This window comes from Vigna unguiculata, chromosome 6 (assembly GCF_037176805.1).
Source record: "Vigna unguiculata cultivar grain cowpea cultivar isolate G323 ecotype 2 chromosome 6, ASM3717680v1, whole genome shotgun sequence".
Lineage (NCBI taxonomy): Eukaryota > Viridiplantae > Streptophyta > Magnoliopsida > Fabales > Fabaceae > Vigna > Vigna unguiculata.
Genome location: NC_140797.1, coordinates 2,675,969 through 2,696,440, shown reverse-complemented (window position 1 = coordinate 2,696,440; position 20,472 = coordinate 2,675,969). Strand labels below are relative to the sequence as shown.

Below are 20,472 nucleotides of genomic sequence, written 5' to 3'. Positions count from 1 at the left end.
TAGATTTATTGCAGAAGCCCACTACACCAGTTGGCTCTCTAATGTGGTCTTGGTTAAAAAAGCTAACGACAAATGGAGGATGTGCGTCGACTTCACAGACCTTAACAAACCTTGCCCCAAAGATGCATACCCCTTACCAAACATTGATTGGTTAGTAGACGGCGCAACCAGCAACAAAGTTCTCAATTTTTTAGACGCATACTCCGGATATAACCAGATACCAATGGCCGCAACCGACATGAACAAAACCGCATTCATCATTGATGATGCTAACTATTTCTACAAGATCATGCCTTTTGGACTCAAAAACACAAGCACTACCTATCAAAGGTTAATTGATAAAGCATTCAACCAATTAATGGGTAAGTGTGTCGAAGTATACGTCGATGGCATGGTTGTCAAATCACCCAGCCACCTGCAACATGCGCAAGACTTGTCTGCCATATTCTCCGCACTACGATAGTACAACCTTAGACTCAACCCCGAAAAGTGTGTTTTCAGCGTCGACAACGGCAAGTTCCTAGGCTTCATGCTCACACAATGCGACATTGAAGCTAACCCTGAAAAATGCAATGCTATAATTGAAATCCGCGACCCCACCAATGTCAAAGAAGTCCAACGCTTGATAGGCCGCCTAACCGTCATATCTAGATTTCTCCCAACACTGGCTGAACGAACCCCACTTATTATCCAGCTCCCCAAAAAATCCGCGAAGTTCTCTTGAAACGGTGATTTTGAAACAGGTTTCCAAACCCTTAAAACTATCCTTTCATCCCCACCAATCCTCCAAAAACCAGATATACACCTCCCATTCCTGGTGTACATGACCGCCATAGACCACACGGTCAATGCCGCCCTGGTCAAAGAATCTGATAGAACTTAGCACCTAGTATACTTCGTTAGTCGAACCCTCCAAGATCCTGAGACCAGTCAACCCCTCTCCTTGGTGCACGTAGCAAGACGGTTACGCCCATACTTCCAAAATCACCATATCATTGTTAAGACTGATTACCCCATTAAGAAAATCCTCCAAAAACCCGACCTTGCTGGACAAATGTCGTTTTGGGCTGTGGAACTCTCCAAATTCAACATTCGTTACGAACCACATGGCCCCATCAAAGTCCAGTGCTTACTAGACTTCGTCAACGACCTCCAACACCCCCCCGAGGAAGACCAATGAGTACTATATGTTGATGGTTCCTCTGACCCAAGGGGTGCAGGTGCCGGTATTGTCCTAGAAGTTCCCAACCATATCCTCATTGAAAAGTCCCTACATTTTATTTCCAAAACTTCCAACAACCAAGCCGAATATGAAGCCATCCTCGCAAGATTGTCACTAGCATGCAAAGTTGGTATACGAACCCTCATATGCAAAACAGATTCCAAACTCACTGTTGGCCACCTCAATGACGAATTTCAAATAAAAGACGCAACTCTACTTCAATACTACCCCCTGGTCTATAATGTCATACAATCCAAATTTGACTGGGTACAGATCCAGCATATCTCGAGAGGTGAACACGTACGAGCGGACGTCCTGTAAAAACTCGCAAGCATTAAACTTAAAGACAAACAACCCCATACGTCTAATACCTCAAAATCGGCAATCCCCCACCCAATACCGACAAAGGACGATTGGCAAAAGTGGCACGATACACAATGGTAGGTGACGAATTGTACAAACGAGGGTATGGGCAACCCTTGCTTAAATGTGTTACAAGGGAGCAGGCAGAATATATAATTAGAGAAATACATGAAGGAATATGCAGATATCATTCAGGCGCACGAACCATGACAACCAAAATACTCAGAGCCTGCTATTTCTAGCCAACCATGGAAGCATATTGTCAAGCCTTTGTCAAGAAATGCATACCATGTCTAAAACATGACAATCTCATTCACCAAAAACAGGAATAATTACATTCCATACCGTCCCCATGGCCATTCGAAAAATGAGGAATGGACATCTTAGGACCCTTCACCCCGGGGAAAGGATAAGTCAAGTTCTTCATTGTCGGTATCGACTATTTTATGAAGTGGATAGAAGCTAAACCATTGGCCACAATCACAACACAACAAGTCCAACAGTTTGTGAGGAAGGACATCATATGCCGCTATGGTATCCTACATACTATCATAACCGACAATGGCCGACAATTCATTAATAAAGAACTCGCCAAATTCTACACCTGCCTTGGCATCAAGCACATCACCAGCTCCGTAGAGCATCCACAAACCAATGGACAAGCTGAAGCCGCCAACAAGGTCATACTGGTCAAGCTGCAAAAACGTTTAGATGGCGCGAAGGGCTGCTGGCCAGAAGCTTTGTTGGAAGTACTATGGGCCTACAGATGCACTCCCCAATCTACTACTAACGAATCCCCGTTTAGCCTGATTTACGGTGCGAAAGCAATGATACCGGTTGAAATTGGCAAACCTTCCTTGTGTTGTCAAGTATATGATCCCAACAAGAACCAACATAATCTATGTACCCATCTAGATCTATTAAATGAGTTATGAGAAAAGGCTCAAATCCAAAACATAGTGGTAAAGCAGAGAGCGGCCAGGAAATACAACTCAAACCTATGCCCACGAATGTTCATTAGAGGAGATCTAGCTTGGAGAATGGCCAATAATGCAAGGAAAAAGGACGGCAAGTTCTCAACCAACTAGGAGGGCCCATATCGAATACGAGAAGATGCAAGAGGAGGCGCCTATAGACTCGAGCTATTATCGGGAGAAGAGATACATAATACGTGGAACATATCTTACATAAAGTTTTACTTTAGCTAGCTTGACCAATGTAATGAATACAACTTTGTAACCTTGGGTATACTCTTTTTTCTCACTTGGCATTTTTTCCCTAAGGAGGGTTTTGGCCAAGGAGTTTTTAACGAGGTACCCTAAACTTCATGAATAAAACAAAGGGTTCCTTATCCTACATTCAACATGTGTACGTGTTTCATTATCTTTTAAAAGTTCCCCACCACTTACCACAAGTAAGTGACCTGGGGCGAACACAAATTACTCAGTTTATTTTCTTAAGTTCCCCACCACTTATCACAAGTAAGCGGCTTGGGTCGAACACTAATTATTTCGTTTATTTTCTTAAGTTCCCCAACACTTACCACAAGTAAGCAACTTGGGTCAAACACTAATTATTCAGTTAACAACTATACGATCCCGCTAACCATCACTAAGAGATTTTCTAAAAAAGCCTCTCCACCAATAGGCGATCTGGGTCGTATACTAAAACTATTATGTCTTTCTCCCAAAATCCTTGCTTATTTCTAAAAGATAAAACCCCCATCGATAAAGTATACGGTCTATCATACCAATATCATGCAACTATAATAGTAACCAAACCGACATGATTAACCGATAGCGCACGCCTATAACATAAACTAGCTGCATCATACAAAACAATAAGCATATGAAACATTCATCCAACAAATAAACACGAAAGCATCCATCACATTAAAAAGAAAGTAAAAATATTGTACGAGTTATTATAGACTTAGGCTGAGAAACAATAAATCAAATATTAAAAAACCGCAAAGCCTAAATCTATATGTTGTATAGGTTCCCTTTCTCAGCCTCCACCTCTTCAGTGTGCACCACAAGTTCCTCCGCCACCTTCTCTGCCTCTTCCTCTAGGCTGGAATCTACTTCGTTCACAAGCTGCCCTCCAACAACATCCTTATTTTTGTCGAACTTGGCGTCCGATACATCTATATCCTTGTGGAAGAAGGCAACTTGCCTTAACCCCTTCTGGAAGCCATTGATATGCTCCTGGATTATCTGACCCTTCAAGTCTTCGAGTTCGCTCTCCAGATCGTCATGTTTTTCCTTCAATTCATCATAGTCGGTCTCGAGATCCGCGATCATCGCATTAAGCTTTTTCTCGGAGTCCAAACATCTCACCCTCTAGGACCCCAACCTCTTCTTCTCCTCCAACCGCTCTTCCCTCTCTTTCTTCCAAGCAACTTTCTCTTCAGCATGTTTATCGACTTGACCCTTTAACTCTTCCTTCAATTCCTTCACCTTAGACCGACTGCCCTCCTTCAACTCCCTCTGGTATAAGCTTCCAACCCCGCGTCCTAATATCAACGCCGTGTTGCTAAACTCGAGCATTTCCTTCACCATGGCATTCAGTTCCATGTTGTCAATAGAGTTCACCAAAGACTCCGACAAATTAATATCAATGTCGAACCAGACGGTCGTCTCTGGCAACTCTATCAACCCGGCCTCGTGCTTGTTCACACCAGATGAGGATCCCGGTCCCAACAAATCAACTCTCACACTCCTCACGTCTTTTCCCCCACCTTGCTTAGCGGGCACTTCTGCCTTTCTCTTTGAGTCCCCATGAAGGTGCACCTCCACTAGTGGATTCTGTAGATTGGGAACTTCAGTATTCCCAGCACTCTTTACCTTCGCTGTCTTCTCTTTGCGAAGAGCTTGGAACAGGTTCAAGTTCTTCTTACCAAGTTGAGCCATATGACCTACAATAGCAGTGAAACATTGGTTAGTCAACTCAAACACAACATAGCACTTAAAACACAAAAAGATACCTTCTATATCAACAATTGGATGTATGGAATAATAAACCCTAACTAAGCCCTTAGTGGGCATCTTATCGTTAAACTTCATCAGGGTCTCCACCACCTCCCTATCCGCTAGCGCCAACTTCTCCCTTTTCATATCCTTATACCGTCAGGGGTTGTCGGTCCAAATGAATGGGAACTTAGTGCTCCCATCATCATTGTAGAAGTAGGAACGCCCAGGCTCCTTCACTACCACCTTAAAGAAGCCATCTTTAAAATGCTTAAATGACTGCGTAAATGCCTCCAACTTGCTTATTCCTGGCCGACTTATTAATGAAAGCCATGTGGTTGGACTCTTGGTCCGAGTATCATAGAAATATAGAAATGGTTGTGGAGACGGCTGCAGATATAAAGACCGGCACAACACCCGGAAAGCTTGAAGATATGCCCAGCTGTTCGGATGTAGCTGAGTAGGAGCAACGTTCAGCAAACATAGTACCCCCATTGTGAAGTCATTAAAAGGCAACCTTACGTATAACTATGAGAAATGACATATATACATATAGAAAAATTCCTCAGAAGCCTTTCTTGGCCAAGGCATACACAGTCGATGGCGTTGACTCTCTCCAAGGCCACAATGTCCCTCTGGACACCCCTCTCAAAAATAGGAATGCAATTGAGCCAAGACTTCAATAGCCGAGACCACCTGAACAACATCTCAGCCACCCACCGGTATCCAGCCCTTGCCGACAAGCTACTCTCTACTATCTCCTCTGGCGGATCCTCCCTTGTCTCTGTAGTCACCTCTATGCGAATCCTCCCCTCACCCGCCAGCTAACCACTAGCTCCACTCCCTGATCGACTACTCACCCCTTCCCTTGTATGTTCACTCCCGCTACCCATACTAGACGAAGACACACTACCACTAACACTAGACATACCTTTTCAGAATAATAAGATGACGGGAAAAACAAGAGACGTATCAGACAGATCTCACGCACACAAATCAATTCTCTTAAAGTTCTTGCAAATGAACCAAGGTGAACAAATATTCCTCATCAATTGCATTTATAGCCAGTGTCTGAACCGCTACAACTTTTCCCGCCCAAAACATTGATCACACAAAGCGTCACAACGAAGACGAAGCATCACAATATGGAAAATGGCTGCGCAAATCCCTCTGATGGGACTCTTGACATATGACACCCCTTCACCTACGTTTGTTGCTTCTAGCATAGTCTTAACATTGTTCATAACACTTCAAGACTGGGGGACTACAATACCACACCAAGAAGTAATATTTTCTTGCCGAGAACTACACGAACCAAATGGCAGATGGTAACAATAACCTGCATCACCAAAATTCACCAAAACAACAATTAGACATAAAACACAGCCGATAACATGACTCGTTAATCACCCAAAACTGGTAAACCTCTAAACCTTTGACGTGACATCTATCTCGCGAAAGGCTAGGGGACTGATGTACTATACCTAGGCACACTATGATAACCACACGACCTAGACCGCCTAGGTATAACCCCATAAATGGAAACAAGTACATGGGTAACCGGTTAAACAAAATCATATAGCGGCCCAGGCCGCCTACTATAAAAGATAAATACACAATGAAGAGTCGCTAACTCCATACTTAAGCTATTGTAGATGAGGCCTCTGGTATCGACACACTAAACAGAACTAGGGCCTGGCTTAGGCCCATCTAGAATCTGAATATTGGCCTAAACACAATTAAGGGGAGGCCCAACCTATAAGGATGACATACATAATTAATGACTCTATAAATACACGTGGACTCTAACAATTAAGAGGTACGCTTTCATTAATTCCCTAATATGAGATTTGACTTTTGAGAAGCCCTTTTTGCTGACTTGATCGTCGAAGCCCTCTCCGCAAGTAACCCCCTAAGGGTCTAGACCTTACATGCTAGCAGATGACATGTGCAAGTCGAGAAAGAGCTGGCTCGAGAGGTGAAGGATTGAGGTAAGGCATTATTTGTGTTTCCTAGCATCTCTTATTTATTTTCGCAAGAACAACAACAATAATAATTATTATTATTTTTATTATTACTATTATTATTATTTATTATTATTATTATTGTTATTATTATTATAATTATGAACTTGTTCTTTTACCTTTTGAAAATAGGTTGCTCGTTGTAAGTGAATTTTTGGTATTAAAGTTGGTTATGATGATACTATTGATTGTCTCAAAGATTGTCTAGTGGCGAAAGGTTATACACATTTTTTTTTTGGTTAGACAATAATTGCACTTTTTCTTTAGCCGTGAAGATGATGGTATACACCCTAACCATGACAAAACACATTCAAGAATAGTTGGAGTTATTTGTGGAAGGTGGGCTCGAACTCTTATCATCATGGGTCATCAGTGAGTTCTTAGTATAATAGGGTTATTTTAGGCCTTGTATATTCCATTTGGGTCTTACATAATGGGCTTAGTAGTATAGGTTTTCTTTTGGGCCTTGTATTTAGGCCTATGGTTTTGGGTCTAGAGGAGATGTGCCGTAAGGAGACACATGGGTCTAGGGTAAAAACCCTAGCTTGGAGCACAAACCTTCTAGAAGCTTGTGGGCCATTAGCTAGAGCGGTATTCAAGTTGCTCTCTTTTTGTGAGACACGTGCTCTTGCCATGTGGCATGTTCCTAATGAAGAGGATTAGAGACCATGTTTCATGTTCCAAGTGGAGAGGATTTGTATACACCTTTAGGGTTACCTAAGCTTATAAATAGGAGTGTCTCCCCCATGTAAAAACTACCTTTGAATTGAGTATTATTATGCTACCAAATTTGTGCCATACTACTCAACTTAGGTCACCAAGGCTAGAGCACCCCTTTTAGGTTTCCTCTAGCCACCCTTCCTAGAATTGGTCAAGCCTTTCTTGAGAGCACTCAAACACTACCATAGCCCCTCCCTTTTGCTTGAGATATATAGCTTGATGGATGAGCAATCATCTCATCACATCAAAATCACCATATGCGCACCATATTTCCACCACCATCAAGCTTCCGCAAACCACCACCTATTTAGGAGTCTCCCCTTAGTTTGAGTTGTAACATCCCGACACGATCATCGCCAAACACAAACAGATACGGTGAGCTTAACAGAATAAACAAATAAAACTATATATACATATATAAAACACTTATATGTATATATATATATATATATCATAAAATCAAACCTTAGGAATTCCCTCCTTTGATTCCATGTCACATGGCCACAACCATGTTATTCATGTTCTACATCTCCTAGTGAGTACCTCAAGGTTTCTTGCTACCATACCTCTCGGCCACAACCGATAGAACACGTGCGGGAAACCATTGCTACGGATCATACACCGTAATGCCAGGTGGAGTTCCCAAATATGAAAAGAATTCGTAACGTCCCAAGACTACCAAAGTTGTCAGCTAATTACTGAGGAGGACAATCTTTCTAGACACATCCGTACTGGCCACAACCAGCACACTTGCACCGGCAACACTCGCCAACTCGAGCTCAAGTCAAGGATTCCTCGTGTTCCTCCGTCATCTCGAGCTTAACTCGAGGGATGCCATTCTGAGCTTAACTCGAGGAATGCCATGTGCTTAACCCCTATCCCGAGCTCAACTCAAGGGATACGTTCCGAGCCACAACTCAAGGAACACCAGCAAACCAACCTTTAAGGTATCATAGAAGCCCTGTAGATCACTCACACAATGATAGCAATCCAATGTTGCTGCAGCAAAGATCGCCTGGCACGGGTCACGTAGCGCTAGGCGCTACCACTTTCATATCGCCTGGCAAGGGTCTCGTACCGCCAGGTGCGTAACGCCTCTAATCTATCAACACTGCAGATACCGCCTGGCGGGAAGACTCTCATCGCCACACGTACACGTTCTAGTAGCTCTCTGTTAGGCAGAGTTGAATCGCCTGGCGGCTTCAGCTCTGCCGCCAAGCGTTGTATCAGTATAACGAATTGTACTGGTTTTGAGTTCTCCTTCACTGATTTCGATATCTCCCTCGGCACCACCCCAACACTAAACCTTACCAAATTAAGTAACCTCAACACATGTAATTTAACCCGTTTTCCCATGATCTTAGTGCCAATTATGTTCACCGCCCTAAACTTACCAATACATCACCATGCTTAATTCAATGTTTCTAACTCTACCATATACCACTATTAATCTACTATCCTTGGCACACTATTGTTTTCCCGTAGGTGTCTAAGGCTCATGACACAACATCTATATCTTAATAACATTTACCCCACGCTCCCATTTAGACCAATTCCACTCACATTTAAACATTAGCTTGGTATTTAATTTCCGTTCACCATTCCTAAGTGCTTACCAACTCTTCACTCATAAATCTCACCCTGTCAAAGACATTTCACACATATGGACCTCCTTCATATAGTTCACACCAGTCCTATTTCATACTTTATATAAGCAGTCCTAATGTAGTTGATACCATCCAATTCTATGTTTTTACGGCACCACTTTATGTTATGCATTAGGATCCCATCCTTACTTACCCAATGATATATCCAGACCAAGGCCTCCAGTTCTAAATAGAACTGCATTAGAACCCACCCCAACACCTTTCATCACAGCCACGCAGTAGCATTGCTATTGTGCTGGTGCCTGGCGGCAAGCCCCGTGCCGCCAGGCGGTACTTATGATTTTGGGCAATTTTCCAGAATCTCAACACCTGCAAAGACTCCCTAAAAATCCCTTTCATCTAGGATTTATCAGTTCATCAAACCCTAATACATTGTACTACACCCAAACCCTCATTTAGGATACAACACACCACTTCCAGTCAAATTCTTACTTGAATCAAATCACACATTCAGATTCTTCATTACGCAAACCCTAACACGAGAATAATGCCCTAGTCACCCAATTTCCTTTCATTATCTTATAATTTCACAATAATTTACTCCCATTTAATCATTTAAAGAGGATTCAACACCCTTTCCACTGATTAGAAATCACCCAAAAAGTCCAAAGCACTAAACTCGAGTCAAAATTGACTCATGTCGCCTGGCGGGTGCTCATCACCGCCAGACAATTCAATCAGAACCCAAAAAACTAGGTAAACCACATGCGTCGCTTGGCGCCTAGGGATGTGCCGCCAGGTGGGTCCTCCCTTAGGAACCCAGAATTAGGCCAAAATAGCATAGCCCGCCAGGCGGTTTCTGGGAATTTTCAGAAACTCAAAATTTGAAAGAATAGAAATGGGTTTATGTACAATTATCACATAATTATCATGCAATTCATGTTTAAATAGAAATATTAACGTGTATAACTCCCCTAAGCGGGTTTCCTTTGCTAAACTTGAAAGTTCTTGTCTCCTTCTTTGATAAAAGAATGGCTTCACTTCTCTCACCCAATTCAGCTCCTGGATGGCACTCAACCTCACGTTTCTCTCAGATTTTTCTCTCCCTAATGTGCAGTATAAGCATAGGCCAAGCAAACCCTTTTTCTCACCTCTAATCTGCCTTTTAATTAGGTCTTAATGGGAGTTAATTAGCCAAAAACGAAAATTGGGTTTAATGCTTATGATAATTGCAATTCAAGGCCATTATGGAGTTGTTTTTCAGCCCCTTTGGTTGCCTTCACGTGGCTGCAAGGGTTTCTACCCCATCTCCTCTTTGCCAAAACAAGTTTAGCGAAAAGAAAGCTTAATTTGGGTTCACCAAGGTTCAAACCCATAATGCACAACCATTTAACCAATTCATGTTTCATGACAATTTATCTAATCCTATGATTATATGACCACTCCACATGGCCAAGCATAATTATAAAATAACTATAAATTAAATAACACACAATGCCATACATAGGACTTAAACCCAAGTCCTCTCACACAATCAAGTACTCTCAACCACTTGAGCTAGTACTTTTCCACGTCATACAATTTAGAATTTAATGCCATAAAGGCTCCCACTACCCACATTTATTAATTAATTAATTATTTAATTAATTAAATTCCACAGGTCTTATGTAAGACCTAGGAACAACTTGGAATACTTTAGGTAAAAATTAAATAGTGATTTATAATTTGATATGGATCTATAAATAAATTTAGTCATGACAAAAGACTAAATTAAATGAGTAATTAGAGTTGTTATTTATCTACTTTAAGAAATTATGGTTTGTGGAGTATAAGTGCTTTAATTCTTATAATGCATATTATATCATGTGATGGCATGTAGCCTAGTGGTGAAAGTTGTGTGCATTGGTGAGTAGGTGCAGGGGTTTGAACCTTGCGGGCGGAAAATTGGCTTAATTAATGTTGGTTTTAAAATTCAATTTTTTTTTCTTTGTTCCCACGTGGGGCCCATGGAGCGTGAAGGGGGTTCCAGGCATGCAGAAATATTGGGTTCAAAAATGCTGCAACCAATTGATGTTTCGTTTATTATTTTTTTCCTTTATGTTTTTTTTTTTTTTATCTTTTAAAGTTAAATGACAAGGAAAATAAAATGAGCTAGAAATCTTAACAGAATTATTTGGGTTGGATTAGATAAAGTTAAACCCTAGAATTTTTCTTTAGAAAAAAGGATTAGAACGGGAGAAGGAAAAGAAAGGAAGAGTGCAAGTTAGAGTTTTCAGTGGCTGTGGTAGAGAAGAGGAATCATCTAGAGAGGTAGGGGAAGCTTTACCTTATTTTTTTCATTCTATTAAAGCTTATTTTTTTCATTCTATTCGGTGTTGATGATGAGGTAAAACGAAAATACCAAAGCTTTATTTGTTGCAATATTTTGGTGCAGTTTTCGTTTTGGTTTAAGCTTTATTCTCTGATTCTTGAGCCTGTATCAGTACTGTTTTGGTGTTCAGACTGTGTTGCATACGTGCTGCATGCAATCTATGGTGGATTCTGATTCGTTGATGTTTGATCCATGCGTGTTTGGTGATATTTATACAAAGCTTTAGATTGTCATGGATATGTAGAGAAAAGGATTCATTTATGATATAAGTTCTTTTTTTTTTCTTTGCATCCTCGTTACAGTATTGTGTTACATGAGAAATTTTTTTTCCTTCATTCACTTGAAATTCTAGGGGGTGCCTATGACTTTTTGTTGTTGAAATCACGAAAAGTCATTACGTAGCAGGGCGTGGGGCGCATGGGTTCAAGGGATTCACTTTCTTTCTTTCTCCTTTCTTTTTCTTCATTTATAACCAATAAATACTAGTTTCATTTTCTTTTCTTATTTCTCTTTTGGTTTGATAGACCCGTGCCCTGTCCCATTAGATTTAGCCACGTACAGCTATTGTTACTTCGTTTTAACATGCAATTTAAGGAGGGGTTCCGTGCTCTTGTGATTCTTTCTTTAAAACCATTGTACCACTTTTAAAAGGGTTTGTTCACTTTGCAGATGGATGAGAATGGACTTTTAAAAACTTTCTCTTTCTTCCTTATTTCCTTTTTCACGTAAAGTTGTGGTCTGCATGTGTACTATGGTGAAGTGTTGAATGGTGGGCATTATCCTACTTCTTTTAAAATCTTTCCCTTTCTTTTTCTCTTTCGTTTATCTCAATATCACATGTAAATGTATGAGGTGGGGGGGGGGGGGGGGGGGGGGCACGAGTTTACTTTTTTCTCTTTTTCCTTAAACCATTTATATCACTTTTAATGGTATTGAACTCTTTCAGTTGGTGCAGATTATTCACGGAAAAAGGGGTTCAGGGAGTTGTCCTTTTTCTTATGTGTTTTTCCTTGTCTCTCTCACATGTTTTAGTTTTTTTATTTTTGTGTTAAGTGTTGGGGTGTTTCCATTCCATGCAAAGTTATTGTTTTCTCTTTCTCCCTCTTTCCTTAATTCTCTCGTGTAAATGGAAGGGGTGCAGACTACCACATAGGAGAAATTAGCGGTGCTTTTTGGAAAATTCAAGTGCAGCACGTAAAGTTGGAGGGGGCGAAAACAAGTTTTGTTTGATTGGATGTTTCTGGTCTTTCATCATTAAATTATTGTTTCTCACCACATTGTTTTGCTCTCTTTCTTTCTAGTTCACGTTTGGTGTTGGGTGCATGGGTGGGTTCCGTGAGTTGTTTTTCTTTTGGACGAGATCCGGATTCGTTTCTTTTTCTTTCACGGTGGGTTATATGAATTCAGGGTGCATGGTTTCTTAACCTCATTTCATGCATTGATGTGGTGGTGGGTTTTGTTATGGAGTTATTATATGAATGAGGTGATAGTATGTATTTTGTTGGCAAATCTGTAACTCTGATGTGTTGCATATTGAGAGTATTTTGTTTTGCTTGAAAGCTCTTGGCGGAATTAAATGTTGTGTGAGGTTTTCCGTACCTAGGAACTCGGTGAAGACTCTTTCGCCTGTGTGAAGCAATGGAAAGGGGTCCTCTTCGCCTGTGTGAACCAGTGGTAGAGGAATTGTTCGAGTGTTGTACTGTCTCGCTTGTGTGAAGCAGTGGGGAGGGGATAGATGTTTCACCTTATTTCGGCTCATTGTGAGTATAGTGCCCGATGTGCGATGCATCGACGTTTTTACTCATAATTCCTTGAGGGATAAGGGAGACAGTCTGGTTGCGTTAAGCGGGACACATCGAACCATCTGTTCTAGGAAACTAGATGTTGTTGTGGGGTGACAGATCATGGAAAACCAAAGATTGATTATGATCACTATGTTTGAAGATTTATGATGAATGTGATGTTATGTTTGGTATAGTATGATTGTTTGGATTTGGGGTTTGTGTGTTCAAACCAAGGATGGATTGTGATCATAATGTTTCCGTGTTACTTGAATGCGACGTTGAGTATTATTGGACATGTTTTATTTATGAATTGCTTTTATGAATATCATTGTTTATGGTTAGCTTACCCCTATTTGTTTGTTTGTGTGTTTGTTGCCTGTGCGATGATCGTATAACGTGTGTTATACGGGAGTAGACGGTAATGCAGATATTTCTGACTCGAAGTAGATTGCAGAAAGGATGGAGTGGACTCGTGGAATTTTGATTACTTTTGGTTGATTTAAATTAGACAGTGAAGACTATGAAATCTTATTTTGATTTCTATAATTTAATTGGAACTTTTTTTTTATTTTTACTATTTCAAATTAATGTGTGGATTACCTATTTACATTTAAAGTTTAAGTTTTATTAAATACCTTTTTGTGATACAATCGTTTTACTTTTAAATAAATGAGCCATAACACCTTCTCGTGACATCTTAATTTGGGGTGTTACATTTTGTTATCAGAGCCAGATTTTCGAAAAAACTTTGGGATTGTGGGGAGTGAGCTTGTGTAGTTGATGTTGCGTGACTCTGAATTTTTTTATGTTTTATGACATTTAACTAGTACTTATTTGATTATATACATATTAGAGCAATGGCACGTAGATCTCAGAATTCGACCAACTCTGTGGACGAAATGGCTTAAGCTATTCAGCGGTTGGTCGACGCAATGCAACACCAACAGTCGTAGGTAGTGCACGCACCAGTGCAACATAACAATATGAATGAATTCATGTGTCACAAACTGCCAAAGTTCAACGGTAAAACAACTCCAGATGAGGTAGATGCATGGATTTGAGAGATTGAGAAGATTTTTTGGGTGCTCGGCTGTAGTGACGCATAAAAGCTGGAGTATGCTACTTTTTTGCTTAATGGTGAGGCTGAGTACATGTGGGGAGGCATGCAACGGATGATGGAAGCTCGTAAAGAGGTCATCGATTGGACAAGTTTTCGAACGAAGTTTATGGGGCAGTACTTTCCAGATAGCGCCAGACATGAGAGGGAAGCAGAATTTCTGACACTACTTTAGAGAGACAAATCAGTGCAAACTTATGTTGATCGCTTTGAATATCTAGCTCGATTCTACTCTCAGAATATGAGTGAAGAGTGGCGGTGCAAAAAATTCGAAAGGGGCTTGCGTCACAATCTGATGAAGGTGATAGTGCTTGTGAGGATCAGAGAGTTTCCACTTTTAATGGAGCAGGCAAAGATGATAGAGCAGTTGGAAGTAGACCCGCATCGAGTTATGAGGTCACACCATGGTATTAACAGTGGAGGTAGACAACATAAGAAACCTTATTCTAGACCTGAGCGTGGTGGACAGGGACCGATGAAGTGTTATGAATGTGGAGGAGCTCATCTCTGGCGTAATTCTCCTAAATTCCATGGGGCAAAGCCAAACAAGAGGAAGTGTTACAATTGCCAAAAGCCAGCTCACTTTGCGAACTCTTGTCTTGAGAAGAAGTTTGGAGAGCCTCAACAGCAGCAAAAGTCTTCCAGAGAAAAGACGAAGGCAATAGGAAGGGTGTTCGCCATGTCCGGATCAGAGGCAAATAAATCAGGTATATTAATTCAGGATACATGTTTGTTGTTTGGTGAATGTGTAAATGTTCTGTTTGATTCGGGTGCATCGCATTCGTTTGTATCCTTGGTGTGTTCGGAGAAGCTTGGGTTACCAGTCCGTGATCTCAGATGTGAGTTAGTAGTTTCTACGCCAGCATCAGGACAAGTCTCAACCAGTTTAGTTTGTGTTTTGTGTCCGATGGAAGTAGCTGGATGCAAGTTCAAGGTTAACTTGGTACGCTTGCTGCTAGAAGCGTTGGACGTGATTTTAGGGATGCATTGGTTGACGACCAATGATGTCATCATAGATTGTGGAAAGCAGAAGGTGGTTGTTCTGGACATAAAAGATGGGCATATTGTAAAATCACGGGCAGTCATACAAGAGATCAGAGAAAAAGTTGAATGCTACGTAGTATGGTTTGAAGAAGAAAAATAGAAGAACACAGAGGAGAAAATCATTGGCATACCAATAATGGAGGAATTTGCGGATGTTTTTCCAGAAGAAGTCCCAGGGTTACTACCAAGTTGGGAAGTCGAATTTGCAATTGATTTAGTGCCAAGAGCAGGTCCATTGTCAGTGGCTCCATATCAAATGAGCTCCGCTGAGCTCGCAGAATTGAAAAAGCAAATAGAAGATCTCTTGAAAAAGAAATTTATCCGTCCAAGTGTATCACCGTGGGGAGCTCCACTTTTGCTTGTGAAGAAGAAGGATGGGAGTTCACGGTTGTGTGTTGACTACCGACAACTGAACAAAATCACGATTAAGAACATGTACCCTTTGCCTAGGATAAAGGATTTGTTGGATCAGTTGAGGGGTGCCGATGTGTTTCAAATATTGATTTAAGGTCGGGATATCATCAGATGTTGGTTAAGCCGAATGATGTTCAAAAGACAGCTTTTCGATCACGTTATGGACATTGTGAGTATGTGGTGATGCCTTTCGGAGTGACGAATGCTCCTACAATTTTTATGGATTATATGAATCGCATTTTCCGATCTTGCTTGGACAAGTTTGTGGTCGTATTTATTGACGACATTCTCATCTATTCCAAGAATCGGGAAGAGCATGCTAAACATTTGAGAACGGTGTTGGAGATCTTGAGAGAACGACAACTATATGGAAAATTGTCCAAGTGTGAGGTTTGGTTAGAAGAAGTGCAGTTTTTGGGGCATGTGATTTCTGCTAAAGGAATCTCAGTAAACCCAGCAAAAGTGGAGGCAATGTTAAAGTGGGAGCGACAAAAGTCTGTAACGGAAGTACGAAGCTTTGTAGGTTGGGCTGGTTACTATAGGAGGTTTGTGGAGGGGTTCTCCATGATTGTGGGACCTTTGACCCAGTCGACACGGAATGATCAACCTTTTATCTGGTCTGACATGTATGAGGCTAGTTTTGAAGAGATGAAGCGAAGTTATTGTTTTCTCTTTCTCCCTCTTTCCTTAATTCTCTCGAGTAAATGGAGGGGGTGCAGACTACCACATAAGAGAAATTAGCGGTGCTTTTTGGAAAATTCAAGTGCAGCACGTAAAGTTGGAGGGGGCGAAAACAAGTTTTGTTTGATGGGATGTTTGTGATCTTTCATCATTAAATACCACAATGTTTTGCTCTCTTTCTTTCTAGTTCACGCTTGGTGTTGGGTGCATGGGTGGGTTCCGTGAGTTGTTTTTCTTTTGGATGAGATTCGGATTCATTTCTTTTTCTTTCACGGTGGGTTATACGAATTCAGGGTGCATGGTTTCTTAACCTCATTTCATGCATTGATGTGGTGGTGGGTTTTGTTATGGAGTTATTGTATGCATGAGGTGATAGTATGTATTTTGTTGGCAAATTTATAACTCTGATGTGTTGCATATTGAGAGTATTTTGCTTTGCTTGAAAGCTCTTGGTGGAATTAAATGTTGTGTGAGGTTTTCCATACCTAGGAACCCGGTGAAGACTCTTTCGCCTATGTGAAGCAGTGGAAAGGTGTCCTCTTCGCCTGTGTGAACCAATGGTAGAGGATTGGTTCGAGTGTTGTACTCTCTCGCTTTTGTGAAGCAGTAGGTAGGGGATAGATGTTTCACCTTATTTTGGCTCGTTGCGAGTATAGTGCCTGAGGTGCGATGCATCGACGTTTTTACTCATAATTCCTTGAGGGATAAGGGAGACAGTCTGGTTGCGTTAAGCGGGACACATCGAACCATCTGTTCTAGGAAACTAGATGTTGTTATGGGGTGAGAAAGGTAGCGGAAAACCAAAGATTGATTATGATCACTATGTTTGAAGATTTATGATGAATGTGATGTTATGTTTGGTATAGTATGATTGTTTGGATTTGGGGTTTGTGTGTTCAAACCAAGGATGGATTGTGATCATAATGTTTCCGTGTTACTTGAATGCGACGTTGAGTATTATTGGACATGTTTTATTTATGAATTGCTTTTATGAATATCATTGTTTATGGTTAGCTTACCCCTATTTGTTTGTTTGTGTGTTTGTTGCCTATGCGATGATCGTATAACGTGTGTGTTATACGGGAGTAGAAGATAATGCAGATATTTCTGACTCGAAGTAGATTGCGGAAAGGATGGAGTGGACTCGTGGAATTTTGATTAGTTTTGGTTGATTTAAATTAGACAGTGAAGACTATGAAATTTTATATTGATTTCTAGTATTTAATTGGAACTTTGTTGTTTTTTATATTTTGCTATTTCAAATTAACGTGTGGATTACCTATTTGCATTTAAAGTTTAAGTTTTATTAAATGCCTTTTTGTGATACAATCGTTTTACTTTTAAATAAACAAGCCATAACACCTTCTCGTGACATCTTAATTTAGGGTGTTACATCTTACATGAGTCATATAGCTTGGAGGAGCTTATCCCATCATTTAGTAATCAAAGCTTAGTTATTTTGTTTGCCTTTGTATTTTCCTAACCTTTTCTTGTTGTAACTATCTTGGAATGGTCCAATTCAACTTCCCATACACACAACACAGTGTTGGCAATAAATGTCAATGAGTTTTAAATTTAAACTACATTTAGCTTAGAGATATACAAAATATGTGTCTATAGTCAAATGAAATCCCTTTGATTCTAGTTTCAAAAAAAATAAAAAATAAAAAGAATAAACTCATTAGGAGTTTTGTGGAGAAAGTTATGAGCAAAATAGTTAACAAAGAATCAACCCTTTGAGAAGTTTGGTGCAAGAGGACTTGAGGTAAACTTTGGTGAGAAAAGACTTGGTTATTAAGTAATTCTTTGTGATTCACCCCTCTCTTTCAGAGAAGTGATTGAGCTTCTTTTGCCTCCTTAAGTCTCTTAAGAAATTCCTTTTGAATTACAAGTTTTTGTTTATGCATGTCATAAAACCTAAGCATGTCTAGAGATCCTTCTTACCAAATTGGTAGTGATTCTAGTGAAGAGGCCCTGCCAAGTTTAAACCATTTGGCCCAAGAACTAAAATCACTAAAAATTTGGAGGAAGCAAGAGGCAATATTAAAAGAAAAAGAAAAGATTGAAAGAGAGACCCATCTTGCCATCCTAGAGGAGAAACTTAGGATAACTAGGCAAATGGAATAGAAAAACCAAGGAAGGGAGCATCATCACACATTTGCAATAGTGATATCAAGTACAAATGAAAAAGAAGAGTGAAGAAGAAAGAGATGAAAATAAGAATAAAGACACTTCCACACACTATAGCGAGATCAATTATTCTAAGTGTCAAAGTTACACACATAAGTCCAATGAGTGCTCTAACAAAAGAGTACTCATGTTAAGGGGCAAAGGCTTCTATGGAGATTCAAAAGTGGTCTTCTTTCCAAATTCCTCAAGTAGAATGGAAAGACAAGACCAAATAAGACCTTGTGTTAAAAAAGGAAGTCACTCCAAAAGCACATGGATTCAACACAAGGCAAATACAAGCTTAAAAAGGAAATGCTCTTAAAGTCCATTACCTTGATCATTCGATCAAAGAAGTCCTATCCTTGGGAGCTACTTGCTTTGGATGATTATTCTAATAACACTTACCTTGTCTTGTTTTTTTTTTTTTGGAAGAGTATTTGATCTCGACAGAAGAAATCCAACACCTCCAATTGAAAGAAAGGTTTTTGCCATGAAGGAACATACAAATTTGAGGGCAAATCCTTTTCAAGGGGGGGAGGGGTATCCAAGTTGCTCTCATTTGTGAGACACATGCTTTTGTCAAGTGGCATGCTCATAATGGAGAAGATTAGTGGCCATCACTACAAGAAAAACGTTAAATACCGACGACAATAATCCGTCAGTAAAGACAAAAATTCGTTGGTAATTCGTATTTACCTACGGATCACCAACAACCAAATATCCGTCTATCAAATGTTTGTCGGTAAATTTTATCGACGGATGTTTTAGATCCGTGGATAATTATTGACGGAGATATCCATCGAAAGGAGCCGTCAATAATTACCGACAAATTTTCGACGGATTGATCCGTCGAAAATCACCCCTCTCGAACTGATGAATTTATCGATGAACTGATCCGTCAATAATTACCAGCGAACTTATCCTTCGGTTTTGTCGATAAGGTAAACAAATGCAGAGGGGTCATTTCTGACAAATTATCCGTCGGTAAATGGACATTTTTTTTAAGTTTAGTTTATTTCTTTCATATGCCTACCATACCTACATCCAGAAAATACCAAAACATACAAATATTCAACAAATCTGCAAATGCCATTATACCAAACACTCTATTGTTTAGGTCGGGTACCGAAGACATATATAAGCATAACAAATAATCCAAAACATCTCATATAATAGAGCATGATACCAAGTAGCTACATAATTAACATAAGTTTGTTACATAATCCATAAACTAATAATCTTCATAGTCAGGAGAAGATGCTTCATTCAAATTATCATCCTCCGAATTATTTTTTTGTTGAGGAGGTTTGACTGGGGTTGTTGAGGGATTTCAGAGTTATGTTGTTGTGCTTGTGGTTGTGGTTGGGACTGTTGAAGGCGAGTTTAAGCATCAGGAGGGAGATATTGTAGAACTAGTGATTGAAAGGATCTAAACTCGGACCTCAATTGCTCATTTTCCTCTAGGCTTCGTGAAAGTAGTTGCCTAATATTAGTAAGGTCCTCAGTATTAGAAGAGGAGAAAGCTGGTAGGCTTTGATTTGAACCTATATATTTTGCAACAAGTTGGCCAGCCCCATACGGTCTTCCTTTCTTTTTTCCTCCAACCATTTCAATCCAACACTTGGTCCTGATGTTCTTGTCCTGTGTAGGATCAGTAGAGGAATGCTCTTGTGTTCCATCAGCACCACATGAGGAAGCCTCATATCTGACTTGGGATATCCTAGTATGAAATTCTTCATGTAAGTAAAAATTAACCTATTATTATCCGATGGTATACATATATATATATATATATATATATATATATATATATATATATATATATATATATATATATATATAATTGTATAAGAGTAAATAATATTAAATATTAAAAGAGGCTTACATGTGTCCTCCTTGATCTCTCATCCACATATTGGTCGGTACCCTTTCGAATATGAGTCTGCTGAAAGACATCATCAAAAAACACGTGTCGTCCTAGCTCACG

The 20,472-nt window shown here is 40.1% G+C and overlaps 1 protein-coding gene across 1 annotated transcript; it reads left to right on the top strand.

The window, feature by feature from the left end:
• The first annotated feature begins 11,053 nt into the window (after window positions 1-11,053).
• LOC114187798 (uncharacterized) lies at window positions 11,054-16,733 on the top strand. The gene is made up of 2 exons (XM_085674451.1): window positions 11,054-11,215; window positions 13,476-16,733. The coding sequence occupies exon 2, from the start codon at window positions 14,419-14,421 to the stop codon at window positions 15,319-15,321; it is 903 nt and encodes a 300-aa protein (XP_085530577.1). The 5' UTR covers window positions 11,054-11,215; window positions 13,476-14,418; the 3' UTR covers window positions 15,322-16,733.
• The last annotated feature ends 3,739 nt before the right edge of the window (window positions 16,734-20,472 follow it).